This window comes from Ambystoma mexicanum, chromosome 10 (genome assembly GCF_040938575.1).
Source record: "Ambystoma mexicanum isolate Mex_15411 chromosome 10, UKY_AmexF1_1, whole genome shotgun sequence".
Lineage (NCBI taxonomy): Eukaryota > Metazoa > Chordata > Amphibia > Caudata > Ambystomatidae > Ambystoma > Ambystoma mexicanum.
This window is the reverse complement of record NC_090932.1, coordinates 416,537,058-416,557,014: the sequence shown is the minus strand read 5'-3', so window position 1 is coordinate 416,557,014 and position 19,957 is coordinate 416,537,058. Positions and strand designations below refer to the sequence as shown.

Sequence of the window (19,957 nt, the reverse complement as noted above, 5' to 3'; positions counted from 1 at the left end):
TTAAAATAAGAACATTCTTCAGATGAGCGCTTGAAGATGGACAGCGCCGCCAGGTAACCTTTAATGGTACCTACTTTAAGGCCCCTGTGGGCAAAAGAAAGCAAAAGAAAATAGAACCATGGGAATGGAACACTGAAAATGATCGACATTTCGTCCTCTGCACCAGTCGCAAAACTTACGGTAACGGTACAGGAATTTGGTTGCCGGCCACCTCCATCACGTCATCTGGGAAATCTCAATCCTTTTATCTCAACCTTCCAGATGTCAAGCGTGAAGTTTGAGAGTCTAGACCTCTGGATGGATAACCCAATCCCCCAATCCCCCGGCATCTCCCCCTCTTGCGCGCAAAAGAAGATCCTCTCCGAAGGGAAGACAGCGTGCAGGGCAGATGGACATCTCTCATCTCTAGAAGGTCTGGGTACGACGCTCTCCTGGCCCAATCCGGAGCAATGAGGATCATGTGGGCTCCGAACCTCTGCAACCTCCTTAACACTTGAGGAATGACGGGGACCGGAGGAAACGCATACAGAAGTGGGAATGACCAATCCATGACGAATGCGTCTCCTAAGGCTCCTGGTCGCGAAGATATCCACTTGTGGGGTTCCCCAAAGGGCGAAGATCTCCAGAAGGACTTCCTGAGCTAACTCCCACCCGTGAGAGATCGTGCGCTCTGCCTGCTCAGAGCGTCCACCGCTGCATTCTTCTCTCAGCCCAGATGAACTGAGCGTGATATTCCCTGCTGGATTGCCCAAAACCAGAGCTGCATCACCTCTCTGCACAATGGTAGTGACCCTATCCCCCCTTTTTTGTTGAGGTAATGCATGGACACTGTTGTTTGTCATAATCAGGACACTCTTCCCCCGCACAGATGGCAGAAAAGCCTTCAGGGCCAGCCTGATGGCTCTCAGCTCTAACAGGTTGATGTGGAGTTTGGACTCCGACGGAGACCAATGACCGCTGGCGGTCAAATAGTCAGCATGAGCTCCCCATCCTGGGAGGGAAGCGTCCGCCACTACTGTCACTTCCGGCCATGGCTGCCAAAACGGCTCCCCCTTCATCAGATTCCCCTTGTTGGCCCACCACAGAAGGTCCTGGGAGACCGAGAGTGGAATCTGAATGGGATCCGACATCTTGCCTGAGAATTGTGACCACTGCATCTTGAGGACCCATTGCAGGGATCTTGTCCTCAGCCTGGCCTCTGGCACCAGAAAAATGCAGGATGCCATGAGGCCGAGCAACCTTAAGAATTCGAAAGCCGGGTGACGCTGGGCATGTTGAAACTTGGCCACCATCTGCACAATGTGATGAGCCCTCACCTTGGGAGGCGATCACTTCCCCAAGGATGTGTCCAACACAACCCCGATGTACTGGAGCTGTTGGGAAGGTGTGAGATGCGACTTCTTGAAATTGAGGGAGAATCCCAGCCTTTGGAGGGAGCGGCAGATGAGACTGAGATGGTCTGTTGCTTGCTCGGGAGAACGCGCACGGATCTGCCAGTCGTCCAGGTAAGGGTAGACGTGAATCCCCCTGTCGCCTGAGATACGCTGCCACCACCACCATTAGCTTGGTGAAGACCCTCGGGTGGAGGTCAATCCGAATGGCAGGACCCGAAATTGAAAGTGCGAGCTGCCAGCTGCAAACCTCAGGTACTTTCTGTGCTTTGGGTGAATCGGTACATTAAAGTAAGCATCCTGTAGGTCCAGAGACACCAACCAATCCTGAAGTCGAAAGGCCTGGAGGACTTGAGAAAGAGCGACCATCTTGAACTTGTCCTTCCTGAGAAGTTTGTTCAACCAGCGGAAGTCCAAGGAGGGTCTCGATCCCCCGTCTTTCTTTGGAATCAAAAAATATGGGGAATACCATCCCTTGTTCCTATCTGCTACAGGCACCAGTTCTATAGCGCATTTCTCCAGCAGGGTCAAGAGTTCCTGCACAAGGAGCGGATGTGGAAGCTTCAACGAGAGAGTCCCTGGTGGATTGTTGTGAGGCCGCTTTAGGAAGGGAAAGCAGTAGCCGTGGGCTATTGTATCCAGAGCCCATGCATCCGAAGTAATAGCTCGCCATTCTTCGAGATGCTGAGACAGTCTGCCCCTGACCGGCGAACAATGGAACATGGCCTCATGACTGTTTTGGACCGGCTGCGGCAGCGCCTGAAGGCAGAGAGGCAGCTGCCTGAGCGGCTTTTGCACCCCTATTTCCCCGACCATCACGGGTACTTTTTCACTGGCGTCTCCTCTCGTCCTACCAAAAGAGGAGTAGTAACAAACGGAACCTCCCCTCCACTGCTGTCCCCTAGGACGAAAAGGCGGATGTTGACGCAGAGCCGTGCTCAAAAGATTTAGCTGCAGCTTTTGAGGTCTGCAACGTCTCAAGGCTCTCGCCAGCCTTGCTGGCAAACAAATGTGTGCCATCAAAGGGCATATTCAAAAGATGAGCGTGCATATCCGGAGTAAAACCAGACTTCCGCACCCCTGCAAATCTGCGTATAACGGTGCTCGCAGTCATGGACCGGCTCACACAGTAGGCTGTGTCCAATCCCGACTGAAGGGATTCACACATGGCATCCTTGCCATCCTGCACGAGAGCAAGGGACCCATCCCTTTCGGGAATATGCTCAGCCACTAGAGAAACACAATTCCACAGTGTGGAGTGTGTGAAAATCTTGCTAAGGCACAAGTGGAGTTGGCCGACTTCAGTGCCATACTCCCGGCAGAAAACACCTTGCGTGCCTAACCATCAAAGAGTTTGTCGTCCCTATCAGGAGGGATGGTAGGTTACGCCGCCTGCCTCGGTGGTCGTAGCCGCCTGAACCACCAAACTCTTGGGAGTAGGTTGGGAGGAAAGGTAGCTGGGGTTGCTACTGGAAGGGAGGTATTTTTTAGTTAACGACTTGTTAAAAGCCGGAAGAGATTCCTGTGGTATTATAATTTCATTTGTACTGATTGTACAGCCCCTTCTCGCTCCTAGGATGAGCCTAGCTGGTCGGTCTACGCTACCATGAACTCAGGTGGTACAGCCTTATACTAAGAGTGGAGTCTTGTACTGCCTCAGTTGAATGCTTTTACTAAGCCCTTAGTTGGACTTCAGAAAAACTGTCCTAACATTAAGGAAACTTACACATTTAAAGTTATATCCAAAATAGTGATTTATTTTATATACACCAACAAGGCAGTAATAAACTTAAAGAAATATATGAACTAGCAACATCAAACGTTCATGTAGATTATCAAGGGAATAAAGCAGGTTAGAGATGTGTTATATACTTTTCTTATCCACACACAGAGTGACTTCAGGTCAGTAAAAGTACTTATTTTAACTCAACTGTGCAGGATTCAAGTTTTAGTTTGTTTAAGAACAATCACAGGTAAGCAATACTAGTAGCAACTCATAAGGTTTGGCAGTCTTTTACCCTAACAAGGAAGGAGGTATTCAGTTCAGGTTTTGGAGGAAACAAGTGGAGCCCAAGCAAAGAGGTTCAGAGGATTTACTGTTAGGAAACCAGCAATGCCTAGGACAGTTCTGAAGCAAATCTTAGCACAAGTAATAAGTTGGTTGGTCTTGAAATAAATTCAGCAGCTTAGGAGAAGCCTTCCTGGAGGGACACATGCAGTTAGTCCGGGATGACTGAAAATGGGTGAACACCCAAACAGTGAAAATCAGTGTTCCAAAGCAGAGGAGCGACACAATGGCTTCAGGTAAGTTTCCCTTAAGCCCCACAGTACCTTTTTTTTAAAAAAACTTTATTTTGATTTTCAACAAGTACAACAAAAACAGCTTGTGTTAGTTAAAGCATGTACAGTCTCTGTTCTTAAAACGTGTAGCAATCCATACAGTTTCTTTATCGGGTAACAAAATTATCATGAGCGTCAGCGTTTGGGATAGCTTCTTGATCAGTTCGACTTGGATGGGGAGGTGAAAAATGCTCGTTGAGTGGAGTGTCTATCTAGGGCCCTATAGTTGGGGGCTCGTGGTGTCGGTGGAGGACAGGAGATGAGTAATGTAGGGTCCCCAAATATCAGGTGGGCGTGCGTGGAGAGGGAGTGTCCTTATAAACTCAGTGTCCATATCTTGACAGTAGAGGATGTCTTTTTTCCATGCCTCCAGTGTAGGGAGTGGTCCACGACCCCACGTCAATGCCACTCTCCTGCGCGCAAGGACCAGGAGCAGTGCCGCCAGCTTCCTCACCGGGGCCTGTAGCTGTCTGGTCAGACCCAGGAGTGCCACCATCGGGCAGGGAGTTTGGGTCTCTCCAATCACATCACCTGTGTGTTGTAAAACCGCGGACCAAAATCGGGCTATTCCGGGACAGTCCCATGCAAGGTGGATGAAGTCTGCCGGGGAGGACCTACACCTTTCGCATTGGTCGGAGGCTTCAGGGTGGTGTCGTCGTTTTAATTGTGGGGTATAATACGTTTGGTGCACGAAATTAAAATGGATCTGCTTGAGGCGCGTGTTTAAGGCGACTTTTTGGGTTTGCCGGAGGACGTACGTCCAGTCCTCCTCTGGAATTGAGGAGTGGATGGCTATCTCCCACCGGTGCTTTGCTCTGAGGACAGGAGCAACTGTATCGGTTATCAGTGATCAGTGATCTATATATTGTAGAAACCAATTTCCCTTCCCCTTTAGCTTGGATTACGTTATGAAGAAGGGCCCATATCGGTGGTTGTTTAGGGAATGTTGGGAAGAGGGTCTGTAGGGTGTGTCGTAATCTGAAGTAAATAAAGATGTCGAGTGACGTAACACCGCCCCTTTCCATCACCATTTGTGGGGTGAGGAACGAACCGTCTGGAAAAAAGTCGCCAACAGAAAGGATGCTGATTTTATCCAGACAAATCAGAAACACTTTTTCGTTAGTCAGGGATAAATTTAATGGGCAATAGCGGGGAGTATCTTAAGTGTATCTCGTATTTATGGGCGATCCTCCTCCAAATGGCATAGGATGATAGCATCGTGTTTAGTGTATTGTAGGGTATCGGTAGATTGCTGAGAATTACTGCTGTGAGAAAGTTGGGTGAGGCCAAGGCGCGTTCGACCTGTACATGTGGGCGGACGTAGTCAGAGGCGTACCAGTGGCTTAGAAATTGCGCCTGTGCGGCCCAGTAGTACTTCTCTACATCGGGAAGGGCAAGGCCCCCCTGCATCACTGAGTGAGCGTAGTGTAGGCGACTCTTGCGGGTTTACTGGCCCATACGAGTTCTAGAATAAGGCTTCTAATTTTTTGGAGGAATGAACGTGGTAGTATTAGGGGTATGTTTGTAAATAAGTATAAGAGTTTGGGCAGGATCATCGTTTTAATCAGCGAGACTCTCCCCCAGAGTGTTAGTGGGAGCGATTTTCACCTCTGGATACGTTCGTTAATAGATTGGAGTACCTTCCCGTAGTTGTTTCTGAATATTTCTCCGTGGTTCAGTGACATGAGGATGCCCAGATAGCGGACCTTGGTGCTTTCCCATTTAAATCCATGATCATCTTGGAACTTAGTGGTGGCCACTGTCAATGGGAAAATTATTGATTTGGAGTGGTTGATTTTCAACCTGGAGATCCCACTAAAGAGAATCACCTCACGCATAATAGGATTAAGATTAGTTTGGGGGTTGTTGATGAACAACAGTACGTCGGCCCAGAGTAAGGCCTCGATTAATTTGGTGGACTCTCAGTCTGGAGGCGAGAAGTTCCATAATTAGGGCAAATATAAGTGCTGACAAAGGGCAACCTTGACGGGTGCCGCGCTCTAATTGGACTCCGGAGGATTTAGTGTTGCCTAGGGTGATGTAGGAGCGGGGGTTCTTGTATAGAAATGATACCATTTTAATGAAGTGTCTCCCTAGGCCCATTTGTGTGAGAGTTGCGAAGAGATATGGCCATTAGACGGAGTCGAATGCCTTCTCGGCGTCTAATAGGACCGCGATGGCCTGCTGTGCGGGGTCAAGTGCCGCGATGACTCCAAACAGACCCAGTCCCACTCCCTCAGCCGAGTAAAGCAACAAAATCCCAGAAATCTGGCAAAAGTGCTGGGGGTCTCAGGTTGAGGGGAATTGGCACAAGAAATGAAGATCCCCCCCCCCCCCCCCAACAACCATCACCCCTGCTTCACCTCCAGCTTCACGCCTGCTCCACCATGCATGGAATGACTAACTGTCAAGAGGCAAATGGTGACGGAACCCGCACTAAATGGTGCCGGCAGTGAAGAAATAAGCCTGTCGCCCTACAAAATCACAGGAGAGGCTTACTGACTCATTAAGGAAATGCATTAGTTCCTGGGTAAAAACCAGGATGCTTGGGGGGGACTTACCCAATAAACCATACAACACACCACACATATCCAGCAGTGGTGGAGAGTGGCTATTTATACCCCCGAGGGTGTCCAGTCATTTGGTCGACTGAAAACTGGTCGAATGACATTTGGTCGACTCAATTTGGTCGAAAACCAAATGGTCGAATTTTTTTTTAATTATATATTTATTTTTCGGGTTTTCGTTTTTTAAAAAAAGGGTTTTTTAGAAACACCCGTCCCCCACCCCCCCCCCCCCAAAAAAAAAGGGGTGAAAAGAAAAAAAATAAAAAATTCGACCTTTTGGTTTTCGACCAAATTGGTTCGACCATTTGTCCAGTCGACCAATTTTTTTCGACCAAATGACTGGTAACCCCCCTGAGCACCTGGACAGAGGCAACTCAGCAGACATTGATGCTTTTCATCATCTGACTTTTCCTTCGACCTATTATTGTCTGAGGAGTTAACGTAGTACTTCGGGCAGGCGAAACTCCCATGAAAGAGGGGTAGGGGGTGGAAAAGGAGAAGCCTTAACCCCAATAACCTCAGGGACTCCAATCTCTAACAAGTATCCACCAATGAGTCCTGTCATCACCCCCACCCCCATCGATATTCCCCCCGCTATGAACACTAATGAACCAGAGTCTGCAGCGGTGCTGGCGAGCATGTGTCAGAATGCCAACATCTAACCCATCACCAGATTGGAGACTGGTGAGGGGGTTGGGGGGGCTGTCAACCAGGAAAACCCCAAGGAGAGACCACAAGGACAGTGAGACCTCAACTCTACGGGGGCCCAACCCAGATTCGAAGATGCTGGCATCACTCCTACCACTCCCATCCTTGATCAATTTGGTTGCATCAGTGACACCAACAGAGCCCCAGGACACAGAGTATATGGCACCCTGCCCCAGACACCACCCTTGACATTAGTCCCCGAGCCTATAGGCATAGCCCTGAATAAATAACATCTAGAGCTGTGCACTGAAAGAAACCCCCCTGCTGAGTTTAACCCCACCCAAGCACTCCCTGTCCCCTCACACCATCTGGCCCACACACCGGGCACACTGCTATGCCAGTCGCAGATGGGGCACACATGGTCTGTGGATGTAAATGCAGTTTCATCCTGTCAGAGTTAGTAGATCTAAAAAAGCTGCTCCTGGCACTTCTAGAAGCCCACGGGAGAGGGGAAGCCATGGGGGGGTGGGGAGACCCACAACTGGTAAAGGCTGGCGCCACAAGGGTTAACAACCACCTATGGAGGTAGTCCACAGTCACTCGGATGCCGTCAAAAACACAGAGTATCAGCATGACGGGGCTGGGGCCCATCTGTGCAAAAAGAGGAAACCCTGGTCCTAATAAGGCCTTGGCCAACAAGGTGCTCCAGGCCATTATCCATTCTGGCTGCCCTGCGCCCGCCCCAAGACCATGGAATCAAGTTGCACAATTGGTACAGCAGCCCAAACCATGGTGGGTAGACTATTCATCCAGTAACAACCCAAAGAATGATAAACCAACTGGTAGGTCTAGTTATACAGCACACAACTATGCCCCTAATGATGCCTTCCCTTGGGTATGTAGAGGATGGCTTGGGGAATTCATGACCAGCAGGGTGACAGAGGACGAAAGAGTGAAAGTGTATACATGCAAAATGTCCCCTAACCAACTAGAACCCAGGGATGCGCTTACAAACAAATGTCTGCACTGGCTCTGCACTGTCCAATCGTAACCCGTGAGGCCATCCTAAACTGTGAACCCGGGGGATAGCGTTTATGACTTTCCTCAAATTGAATTTAGGGCACTGAGGTTGGCCAGTGGCACCTTGGGCATCAGATACCAAACTCTCAACAGCACGATTGTAATTAGTTCTTATACCCATTATAACACGGCTCACCCATCTAAAACCAGGCCTCAGCATTCTGTGCTATCCGGCCCTAATGCAACACCTCTGGGGAAAAGAATCTTGGGCAAGTGCAATTAACGGGCCTGAAAGCAAGCTGTGGGACTCTGGGTCTAATGCAAATGCTATGTTATACTATGGCAGGTTGTTGATTATTTCCTTGTAATTCTATTTTAATAAGTATGTGTTCATTTGTACTTTTATGGCCCTACGGCTGAAATAAAGTTAATGACTGAAAACAGATGAGCAAGACAAGTAAAGTAAAAAGGCTCAACTTATCGTCAAAAGTCAGGAAAGGAATCAAACAATAGCAAAAAGCAGAGGGGGTCCTTTTATGTCAATTGAGAGAAAGCTGCAAAAAGAAAATCTGTCCTAACAATATGGAACAGGGTTTGCTCTGAGTTGTTGCATTAGCGCAGCTTAAGCCCATTTAATAAGACTAAAGCTTTGGAGTTCCTTGGAATGGAATCCTTACAGTGATGCATTATATTCAAGCAGGAACGTGGCACCAGTCTCCCATGGGATGTGCATATAAAGAACACCTTAGGGGAGACTGGCTTTGCAGGCGTTGGGGAAAACCGGCTTAGTATTTGTCCAAAAACTGCCAGCATTGAAAAAGAAAAAATCCTGTTGTGATACCAGGAGACATTCCTGGGCAAGCAAAGTGGAAGCAGACAGTTCATGGAGATTCTCAAAGTCCAGGTTAATGATGAACATGAAAGCTGTTTAGATATGATCATGTAAGTAGTAGCCTTTTTTCGGAACTTCATTTAGGAATATTGCTAGTGGTAGTTAATACATGGAGTAAACAGAAAGGCATGCTGCTTGTATATATAGCTGGGCATCAGGAAAAGTCATAAATTAGCACACCATCTTACCGAACAGCTCGATGTAAACCTCCTGAAGGGTGTGCACGCTGCAGAACTGATTCAGCTCATGATGAACTTTGTTGAAAATCAGAGCCTTGTCGTAATCCGCTGTAAAATTCTTGACAATATCATAGACTGGAAGAGAAAGAGGCCTTTTAGAACACTCACCAGACACATCTACCACATGACCAGATACTACCACCTCATGATAACAGGGTTGTGTGTGGATGTGAAGCAGCCCTCAGCTGTCACAGAGGAGAGGGAGAAGAGATTGAAAGGAGGCCAGAGCAAATCAGAGAGAGTAAGCAGTCAACTATTGGCAACGTGTGCAGAAGTATAGGTGTTCCAACCCGAAAGAGTCATCAACAATTAAGTGACATTGCTGAAAGAATGAACATTTGGATTAAGGTAAATAGCATGAGCCGCTAAATGAATACAGCTGGAAACGAGACATGTGGAATTGCCGAATTAGTCATAAAAAGGTTCAAGAAAGGTAGCATGAAACAAGTTCCTTCCGTAACTAGTGTTAGGTAAGAATTGGTGCAGTCACACTGTGTGAGACTACACAAGTCCTGCTTGGGATTAGCTAACCCACCTTTTGGTATAGGTCTGTACTACAGAAGTTGGTAGTGTGACTGAGCAGCCAGGCCTATCTCAAGAGGGGTAATTGTGAGCTGTAAAAATGAAATTTGTCAATACAAGTAACCAGTTAACACTTAAGGTTTCAGTTAAAAATAGTTATTTAACATCAGTTTTAAATAAGCACTGTTTAAAAGGGCAATGTTTGTAATATGTCAAGCAAACTTTTGGATTACTTTACAGAATCAAAGCTGGTGAACACTCTTTGCATATGCTCAATACATTTCTCCTACACCCTGAAGGGACTTCAATTACAAGGATAATATTTCATTTATATATCACACCAGTATACTTTGGAGACTCTGGATTGCAGAAAGGAAGGGTTAAGGAAAATAAAACGTTTAGAACGGGGTCTTAAAAGGTTTAGGACAACTGAATACTCCAATGAAATCTAGGTAAGCCTCTCCCAGCAGTAACAGTATTTAACAAGCACAACCTATGGATGGACAAGCAAGACCAAAGTCGATGGATTTGGAAGAGTGCCTTTAGGGAGCCAGGACAGCCAACGTTATCTGGACAAAGTCTATTGTTCTGATGCACTTCTTGGATAACAGGTTGTTAGGCAATATTATATGCAGTACCCTTAGGGTACACTACAACAACCCTGACCTCCTGGCAGTAGTAACCCAACCTTTGGTATAAGTCTGTACTACACAGGTTGGTAGTGTGGACGAGTAGCCAGGCTCATCTCAATCGGGGTTAATGTGAACTGTAGGGGAGTTACACAGAGGTTCACAATGACAAGTATCCAAGCAGACACACACAGGGTTTCTTGCTAAAAACAATTATTAATTTACCATTCAGTTAATGTAAGCCTTCTTCAGAAGGGAGCACTGTAAAACACCACACAAATATACTTCAAAACTACACAACCACTTAGTCCAGAATCAGTAACTACCCATTTGGGATGGCATACAGCAGAGACCTACAACCTCAAGATGACTTCAATTGCTAGGGTGCTGTTGACAATGTATTACTGTTAGCATTCAGAATTAGTTAAGAGCAAGTAAAAAGGGAAAGATTATTAGAGCAAACAAGATATCACAAATATTTCTTAAGCAGGCAAATACTTTCAGATCGCCCAATAAGAGTCATTCAGGTAAAACAGGCTAAGCCAAAGTCAATATGCCAGAGTCTATATGGGCTGAAGCACTTCTTTGAAGATGGGTAGAAAAGTATTTGTACAATGTTTCAGAAGTCTTTGAAGAAAAAGATGAATCAATGTAGGGCCACAAGCTGTTAGACGTGTGAGTAGTAGAAGATGCAAGTAACTGTACAGCAGGAGATAAGTTCACTTAGACTTTGTACAGTACCTTTAAAATTAAGAAAAGATGCAACAGATGACTCCTGTTCCTGTGCAGCTCTGCAGATCTCACTGTTCCTGGCCCTCAGCCGTGGGGACAAGAGGGAGGACGTCAGGGGATCCCTGCACTGCACTGGGACGGTCACATTTCGCAACCGGCAAACTTCACTTTCAGTGGCTGTTCAGTATTTCAGCTCCTTGCATCTACCGCAAATATCAACACTGCTGTTCCTGGCAGTAGAGATGGACTTTCATTGCTTCTGGGGTCCTGCACTCTATTGAGGGGGTGCAGGCTTGGTCAGTCCTGCTTCCTGGGAGCCCAGAGGATCTTCCTGGAGCTCTTGGCCAACTTAAAATCAACGCACACAAACTGGTGTTCCTCCTCTCCCTGGCTCTACGGTTTCCAGCAGCCACTCTGTGGAAATTCAACCAGCTCTCAGATGAATGTCCAGGTGGCTTACTTTGGAGTTGATTGGTCCCACCAACTCAAGGGGAGAAGTCGTCCTTGCAGGGACTATTCTGTCAATGCAAACTTGGCGTTTCGGCACTGCAGCAGGGCTTCACCAGGCAAACCAACGGTCCAGGAGTTGCAGCAGGCGTCCTCTTCAAGTTCTTCTTCGGTTCCTTCGTCCAGTGGTCGACTCTGCCTTCCAAGCCAAAAGGCTCGCCTTTTATACAGTTCCCTCCCTTTCATTCCAGCCTAGCTGTCACTCACCCAGCAGGGTGGCTGTCCTTGCCGGACAGTCAGCCAGACAATCACAGAGTGCATTTGTGTATCCTAGGGGACTAAGCAAAGGGAGTTCCGGCCACCTCCCTCCCTTCCTGCCTACCCCAGTCACCCTGGAGCCAGAGGTTATTGTATTACTGTATTATTGTATTGAGCCAGGCTATTGTATTACAATATTGTACAAGGAATTAAACAAGGCTTCATGTCCATGAAGTTACAATGGTGCTGTTGGTTCTCTGATCCACAGTAAGCCTTGTTCCAAGAATCGCTACAATGCAGTTCAGCCAGAACACACGATCGGAGTTTGTTTTCCATTGTCTTAGTGTTTATATGAGGATGAGGCTTGTGAGCGCAGACAACACTTGGATTGCAGTTCATATGAGTCACAAGGTTTCTTTGCATTGGTCAAACAGTCTGCTCTCGGTCAGCCTAAATATTAACAAAACTCAAAGGTCATTCGGCTTGGCTGCAAGTTGAAAACACAGTCCACCATTTTAGAACACAGAAACAAGAGTTGAAATCAAAATGGAGAACGATTCTTAAAATGGCAACGGAGTTGATCGAAAAGCAGAATATTACAGGTGCGGTTTTCCGTGTAACGCGAATGGGCTTAGGCCAATATTCATAACAAGGTGGTAATATGCAAATACGGTTTAACAACATAAGATGGTGTGTGCTGGACCTACAAAGTAGAAAGGTAAGATCAATTTCACCTTACTATTCTTGGGAACTGTAGTTCACACAAGAAAAGGTATTTAAACCTTAAGAGAAATCCAGAGGATTTCTCAGTGACACTGCACTGAGGGTGTTGTGTGTCACTAGACAAAAAGCAGATGCCTATGGAGTTTGTCAAACTCCAAAAACATTGAAAACATAAAATCCAAATCAGGGAAAAATACGAGAGAGTGAGGAAAAAGGTCCCACTCACTCAGGAGTTAAAATTAAAAAGTCCTATGTCCAGCAAAAGAGATGGGGGTCTCTAATGTGGGAGGAATTTGCACAGAAATTAGAAATTCTCCCCAACAACTAGGATCACACATCATTAGGATGTCCTTTGGGTTTTGAGTGATCTATAAATGACATGTCCAATTAACTCCACCCCATCTATTAAGTTACTGACTTTTATGCAACTTTAATCAACATGTAGCATATCAGTGTTTCTATTGCAATTGAACAAATAATTAAGGATTAGGTATCCAAGCTGCATCAGTAGACACGTTAGGAAAGATTTTCTTTTTGCTGCACTCCTTCCATTGACTTCTACGGGATACCCATTTTTGTGCTGCTTTGTTTAAAATCCTGAACTGACTTTTTGGAGTCAAGATAAGCTGTCCGCTTTACTTCCCTTGTGCTACTTTTTACAGGGAGACTGATCTGTCCATAGGACTATCAGTGCTGAGAGACTGTCTTCATGGATTTCTTGTATTCTTACAACTGCACACATCACCCTAGAATGAAGAGCTTTTAGGATACTTTGCATCCTTATAAAATGTTCTTTTGTAGCTTTTTGGTTACATTTACAACGTATCCAGGATGGGTTGGTGGCATTGCAGGTATTTCCATCATGTTTTGAACTCTTTACTCCAGCACCTTTTCATTTGTCGGGAATAGCTACTAAGAATGGCTAGCACTCAAATAGCCGTGCCACAAGATTGTTCCTGGTCCTTTGGTCATATTGTTCTTTGGCCTTCCTGTTCTCTACAGTACAGAACTGCCATATATGGGAAGCCCTTTTATGGGGAAAGCTGCTGCTTTCCCCAGGCAAAGGGGCAGTATGTGTGCGAGGATGTATGTAGGGGCTGTGGACATCTAGTCGCAGTCCACATCCAGGTGCCCGAATGTCTGTTGCTGGGCAGATGTGGCACGTGGCTATCCAAGATTGGATAGCCACTACCAGATTGAATGGTGCAGGTCCTTGCCGTTGGTAGACCTGGGCGAGATTCCAGTCCAGATCTTAGATAAAATAAGACCTCTGCACCCATGACGACCAGAGGCCAATTTCTGCAGCTGACCACCACAAACTCCAGTGAAGTCCCGGTGAAGCCCTGCTCCTCTGCCTGAACCCACGGTGACCCTTGTTAGGGCAGATTTTCATTTCCATGCTAAATCCTCCTCACCCGTTAGATCCCCAGAACTTTTTGCTGGACTTGGTGAAAATTTTTCCATGTTCCTGAATGAGTGGGAATCTTCTTTCCCCCCACTCACCCTTTCTTTTAGTCTTTTGCGGGGTGACCTTTTTATGTCTCTCCCTAATGTATTTTTGAAGATATAGTTTCTATGACTTTTTGGGCATCTACTTTTTACTATGGCAGCATACACTGCTTTATGTGCAGTGTTGCTGGGTTATCCTGGGGGCTTCCCTTTATATATACTCTCGATTTACCTTGGTTGAACGACTGTTCCCAAGGACAGAGAGGGACTTCCATCCCTTTTACATTTTATATGTGAAACTAGCACACCCCACCTTATGTGGAGTGCTGGAGAGATGCATGGTATTCCCTTTCTCACTGACTAGTAGCCTTTCTGTTACTGTGGCAAGCAAACTCTTAAGGCTGGTGGCAGTGTATATACTTTAATGACTTAAGTTAATGCACAGGACAGTGACCGTTCTGCTAGAATTGTGGCTTCTTTCTTTTTTTCGCCATTTGTAGTGTTCTCGTCCTTTTCCTCTGCTGTCCCAAGGGAGTGAGGTCCTGGTTGAAGTTTTGTCTTCGGCAGGAACGGTTTTTGTTTCGTGCCAAGACTCCAGTGTGTCTTTGAAGACAGGAAGTAAGAGAGGAGTCCGAAACTCTGCAGCCCTTTGCCTTATGGTGTGCCTGAGCTAAACCAGTTCCCACTGGGGGCTAGCTGTCCTAATTGGACAGCCACCACCTCCTTCTGTAACTGCAGGAAATGTTTGCAGAAGTTGTTTGTGGGTTCCTGTATAAAAGTCCGATTCTGGAAATTGAAGACAAGTCGACCACTGGAGATGAATCCAAAGAGGAAGAAAGGACAGCTGTAATCGACTCCAGCGACCGGAGATGCATGTTGTGTAACTCGAGCCTATTCTGACCTTGACTTCCATGCAACCTGGGGATCCCAAAACAGACAATGACCCCTACCCAGAGCAGGTGACATCTACTAGGCTTGAAACGACTTGCAAAATGAACCATACTTTGAAGCGCTGGGACCTTCCAGGGCTGCAAACCTGCCAATACTTGGGGATCTCGAGCATGAGTGGTATGAAACGTCTTCCGAAGTCAGATTTTTGATGAAACTTTGATTGACTCCTGTTGGATCTCCAGAGACACGATCTGAATCCCTGAAGTACCTCATAAACAACAAGCAAACGAGAAATGGCGAGAAAAAAAAAACAGAAGCCCACCATTCTACCAGAATGGTGGCCCTTCTGTGCATTACCAAGGCTGATTTAACAGCCTGCGAGCAATAAGACTAAAATGTCACTACCGTAAAATCACTGCCACCGGCCATTCAAGTAAACGTTCAATTGTAACAAAAATGTTACCAGTTAAGTAAGAAAGGGGATACATTGTATCGCCCCAGCACTCCACATAAGGTGTGGTGTGCTGGCTAACTATATAAAATGAAATCCCACTTTACTTCTTGGGAACGGTAGTTCACCCAAGAAATAAGAATTAAAAAGGAAGCCGCTGCGTTTAAAATGCTGTGTGCTGCCATATTACATTACAGTCAGTCCAAAATTATAGGAAACTATAACTCCAATCTTACACAATGGAGAGACATAAAAAGGTCACCCATAAAAAGAGAAAAGGACTAGGTGAGGGGGAAAAAGCTTCCCACTCACCCAGGGACAAGGTAAAATAATTACTAAATCCAAGCAAAATGTTCTGGGGTTGACATAGGTCAGGAAGATTCATCATAAGTATGAGAATCTTACCCAAAAATAAGTACTTTTATACTTGTTACAATTTCACGACAGAATCCTCACCATCAAAGGCTTTCCCTAGTCCATACCATGAGTTCTCTCAGAGGCAGAAGAGGGACCCTTAGTGGTCTAGGTGCCAGCTGTGGGCAAGTCAGGATACGGTTCAGTTACAGGAAAGTCAGAGTCCCAAAGGATATCTTGTCTAACAAGTATTAGCTTCAGAGTTAGTTAAAAGTGTTCAGTGACTTCAGAGAAGGCTCCCTTTTATGTGTCCAGCAGTAGGTCTGGGCAAGTGGTATGGGTAAACTCCCAACCACACTAATCACCCCTGCAGCCTCACAGGATTCACACAAGACCTCAGGTAAGTATTACCCAAGCCACAGTACCTTAGGAGAAAAGAAGAGCTTCGGAGTGGATGCCTTCAGGATGCAGCAGCACAGGGCCCGGTCGCTAGATTCTTGGTCTCGAGACTGAGGAAATGGACACTGGATTGGAACTTGCAGCAGCAGTTGCCAGAGGAGGCTTCCAGCAAAAGATGTGTCACCGTTTCTCAAAGCTCTGTGGATTTGGCGCCTTTTTATAAGAGCTAGATGAACGAATTTCGCTGATCGGATACTCTTCACTCTCTCTGTCCTGCACTATGGTGAGAGGACCTCAGGGATTCGAACCTGGTCTCTGGAGGTCCAGCAGGAGTCCACCAAGGTTTCAGCAGGTCTTCAACCTAGTGGGTCTCCCCAGCCTCTGGGTAGGAGTCATAGTTTTCGGGACCGCTATGTCGGATAGAAGGAAGGGTTACATCTGCCTCTGGTTATACAGCAGGCTCTCTGGTTGCTGGAAGTCGCTACCGCTGTTTCTTCATCTTCCTTATCCTCAAGTAGCTTTAGGCCTCTAGGTAGTATACAAGTTAAGTTACTCCCACTCTACTGTGTTCTAAATGTTAACATTGGTGTGCAACTGTAGCCATTCTTGATTGAAGAAAGTTATAAATGTTGCAAGGTAGACTTGTAACACCGGTGGTCCTTTAGGGAGATTTATCATTTTTACATTTCATTCCCTCTCCTAGTGATGCACCCAGCACTTTTTGCTCGACTTCTGGACCTTTTTTCTTTCTATCCTGAATGAGGGGAGCCTTTTCCCCCCTCATTCATTCTTATTTGCTCTGACTTTTGGAACTCTATTCTGAGTTTACCCTTTACTATGGAGTCTGCTTTCCTCCAGATCTCTTTAAAGGCATCAGTGTTCTTTGTTCTTTGTTCTTTTTTTTTTTTAGGTATAGAGGGATACTTTGTATCCTTCCTAAAACGTTGCACTGTGGGAGATTAGCGCACACACCACCTTATGTGGAGTGCCAAGGGGATTCCTAGTATCCCCCTTCTCTCGGCTCCTGTGTGACTTTTTAGTCACATAGACATCCCTCCTGGTGGCAGTGGGCGTGTTCTACCAACTATTGTGCTATTGTTTTACTGCAGACTGTATTCACAGTCCCGGTTGTGCAAAATAGGGTCATCTATGTTCTAACATGGCTTCTTTCTTTTTTGGCCATTTCCATCGTGGTTGTTCTTTGTAAGCCTTTCTTCTGCCATTCTGGGAGGGGGAGATCTGTGTGTGTGTGTGTTTTGCCTTTGGCGGGAACCCTTAGGTACTGCAGAGGCTCCATGGAGTCTGGGCAAGCAGGAAATGTGTGGGGGGGGGGAAGAGTTATTCACTCCTGCCCTTTATCTGAGGGCCTAAATGGAACCAGTACTGATTGGACAGCCACCCACCCTTTTCTGTAAAATGCTGAGAGACTTTGCATAGGAGTGTGTGGGAAAACTGAATAAAAGGTGAGGTTCCTGAGGTGAAAGGCAAGTAGACCACTGGAACAGAAGAACCGAAAGCTGTAGATGACCAGAGTCGCCTGCAGACCCTTCCAGTCACTGTGAAGCAACCACTGCTGTCCAGAGCCAATTTTCTACTCGACAGAGGAGCTCCAAAGAAGACGACTAATTCACTTTGGTTGGTGGGACCAACCAGCTCTAAGACGAACTAAAGAAATGAACCATCTCCCGAGGCCCTGTGCGCCTTTTCTGAGCTGCAGACGGTGAATACCAGGAGACCTCCGACCCATTTGCAGTGCCACGTCTTTGAAAGGCCGAACCCATCTAGAACTTTTGTGAGATACAGTTGAACCACCAGAGGCACAATCCCACCTATCTAAGTCCCCTCACCGAAGTGCAGGACTTCAGAACTGAAGAAAATCGACTGGGTGGAAACAGTCCATTGTTGGTGCTAAGAAAAAGGCACCAAAACCGCAGACAGACCAAGGAGACTGAAGAAATCCATGCTGAGGGTTCTTTCTCACGACTGCTACTGTAGTCCTTTTGGTCACCAGATCAAGAAAGAGGAGAGAATCCAGCTGCATTATCGTCAACCACCCTAAGGTACTGTGGGGTGAAAGGTATAAGTTACCATGAACCGAAGAGGCGCTCCAGTGTGACTGGACTGTGTGAAGAGGTTCCAGGGTGTCCACTCTACCTCTGAACCAAGCTTTCCAGATTGTGTCCCTTTAGAGAGTCCTTTTGCAGGGTCCCCCTCGTGTTATATTGCTAAGTAACTTATTCTAGAGACTGTAAGTATCCCGAGGAACTTTTGCTCTTTTCGTATTGTTAGGGTTTGCACTTTAAAAGCATTAGCCTGAAAAGTGTCTCTAGAACGTTAAACTCTGCTGACGTGTGATTAACCAACCTTTTTCCTTCCTAAAAGACCATTTTATGTGGTTTTGCTAACTAAATACAATTATAGTATATCTGTAAAGTAACACGATCGCGCGGCAGTACTGATAATACGGTAGAACTGTCATTAGTGTCACACTCTAACAATTGTACAGTGAGCAACTACTATTAAGTAATGCCCATTGAAAAGTATTATTAAGAATCCCTATGTGTTTATGAAAGTTATAGTTAAGTCCTAAGCGTTGAGCGGGAGACGGGGGGGGGGGGGGGAGCGGAAAGGGGGCTCAATACATCAAAATGATTGTATTTGCAATTAGGACTGTGCAATAACGGTTCCCACTGGTGGTTCGACGTTGGACTGACAGTTTTCATCCAGTCCGAATCAGACGCCACCAACCAAGGATGCAAACCCTCGATGACAGGGGGAAAGGAGGAGAAAGAAGACAGAGAAGGGGATAGGCTCAACACAATTAATATTGGGACACTGAATGTCAAGGGACTCAATTCCCAAACCAAGAGGTCACTAGTGACCAGAGAATTCAAAAGGGCGAAACTCGACATACTCTTCTTGCAGGAAACTAGATACATTAAAGGGGAAGAAAGAAGGGTCCTGTAAGCCAGGACCGACACTGAATACTGGGGCTCAAGTCCTCTCAGGAAAGCTGCGTCAGTATCCTAATCAGTAAAGGACTCCAATTTGAAATCTTGAAAACTTGGATAGATGTAAGCGGCAGAGCATTCGTACTGGTTGGCAAGATACCATCACACTTGACGCATCCATATATGCCCCTAACTCTGGACAGTCCAGATTCCTACAACATATAGTCCCCAGAATCATGATCGAAGCAGAAGGCTAAGTAATCTTAGCAGGCGACCTCAATATGTGGGCGGATGCAACACTGGATAGACAAGCCGGCAACCCACAGACGAATAACCCACCAGAGGCCGACCGCTCAGAAGAAATAGACATGCGGGACATCTACAAACTCAAAGACACATGCCGTCATATGAACTCCCAGCAAACAAGCTTCATGTTCTATTCTGCACCACACGCCACATATACCGGAATTGACTATCTATATCTCACACCAGAGCTAATGGAGGTGGACAATGTAAAGAAAGATGGGTGTCAACTATAGAAAATGGGAATGACCCCCGCAGGAATCTACCCACCAACATCCCCGAAGCCTTTGCCGACTTCTACGAGAAACTGTACACCTCAGATACCACACCGGACGAGAGGGCAACCACAGAATATATGAACAAGATAACTATCCCAAGCCTATCCCTGGATATAGCACAAGCCCTTGACACTCCATCACAGGCAAAGAAATAGAAGACGCAATCAAAAGGCTCCCAACAAGGAAAGCCCCAGGAAATGATGGCTACACGGCAGGGTTCTACAAGACCTTCATTGATACCCTCCTTCCATTTATGGTTGAGCTCTTCAACCACATCCTCCAAACCGGCTCCGCACCCGAATCCTTCTCCGAAGCACTAATTACGGTCATCCCGAAAGATGGCAGAGATCCCAAGCAGTGCGCATCCTATTGCCCTATTTCCCTCCTAAATACAGATGCCAAAATTTACACAAGGGTCCTCACTGCACGGTTGGAGACGCACATGCCCGACATAATCCACAACGACCAGGTGG

The 19,957-nt window shown here is 46.5% G+C and overlaps 1 protein-coding gene across 1 annotated transcript in view; it reads right to left on the bottom strand.

Annotated features, from left to right (window-relative positions):
* Positions 1-19,957, bottom strand: part of ERLIN2 (ER lipid raft associated 2) — a 574,625-nt gene that overhangs the window by 366,992 nt on the left and 187,676 nt on the right. Inside the window, exon 6 of the mRNA XM_069617980.1 lies at positions 9,047-9,172. Coding sequence (XP_069474081.1) covers positions 9,047-9,172 — 126 coding nt within the window. The remainder of the gene's footprint in view (positions 1-9,046; positions 9,173-19,957) is intronic.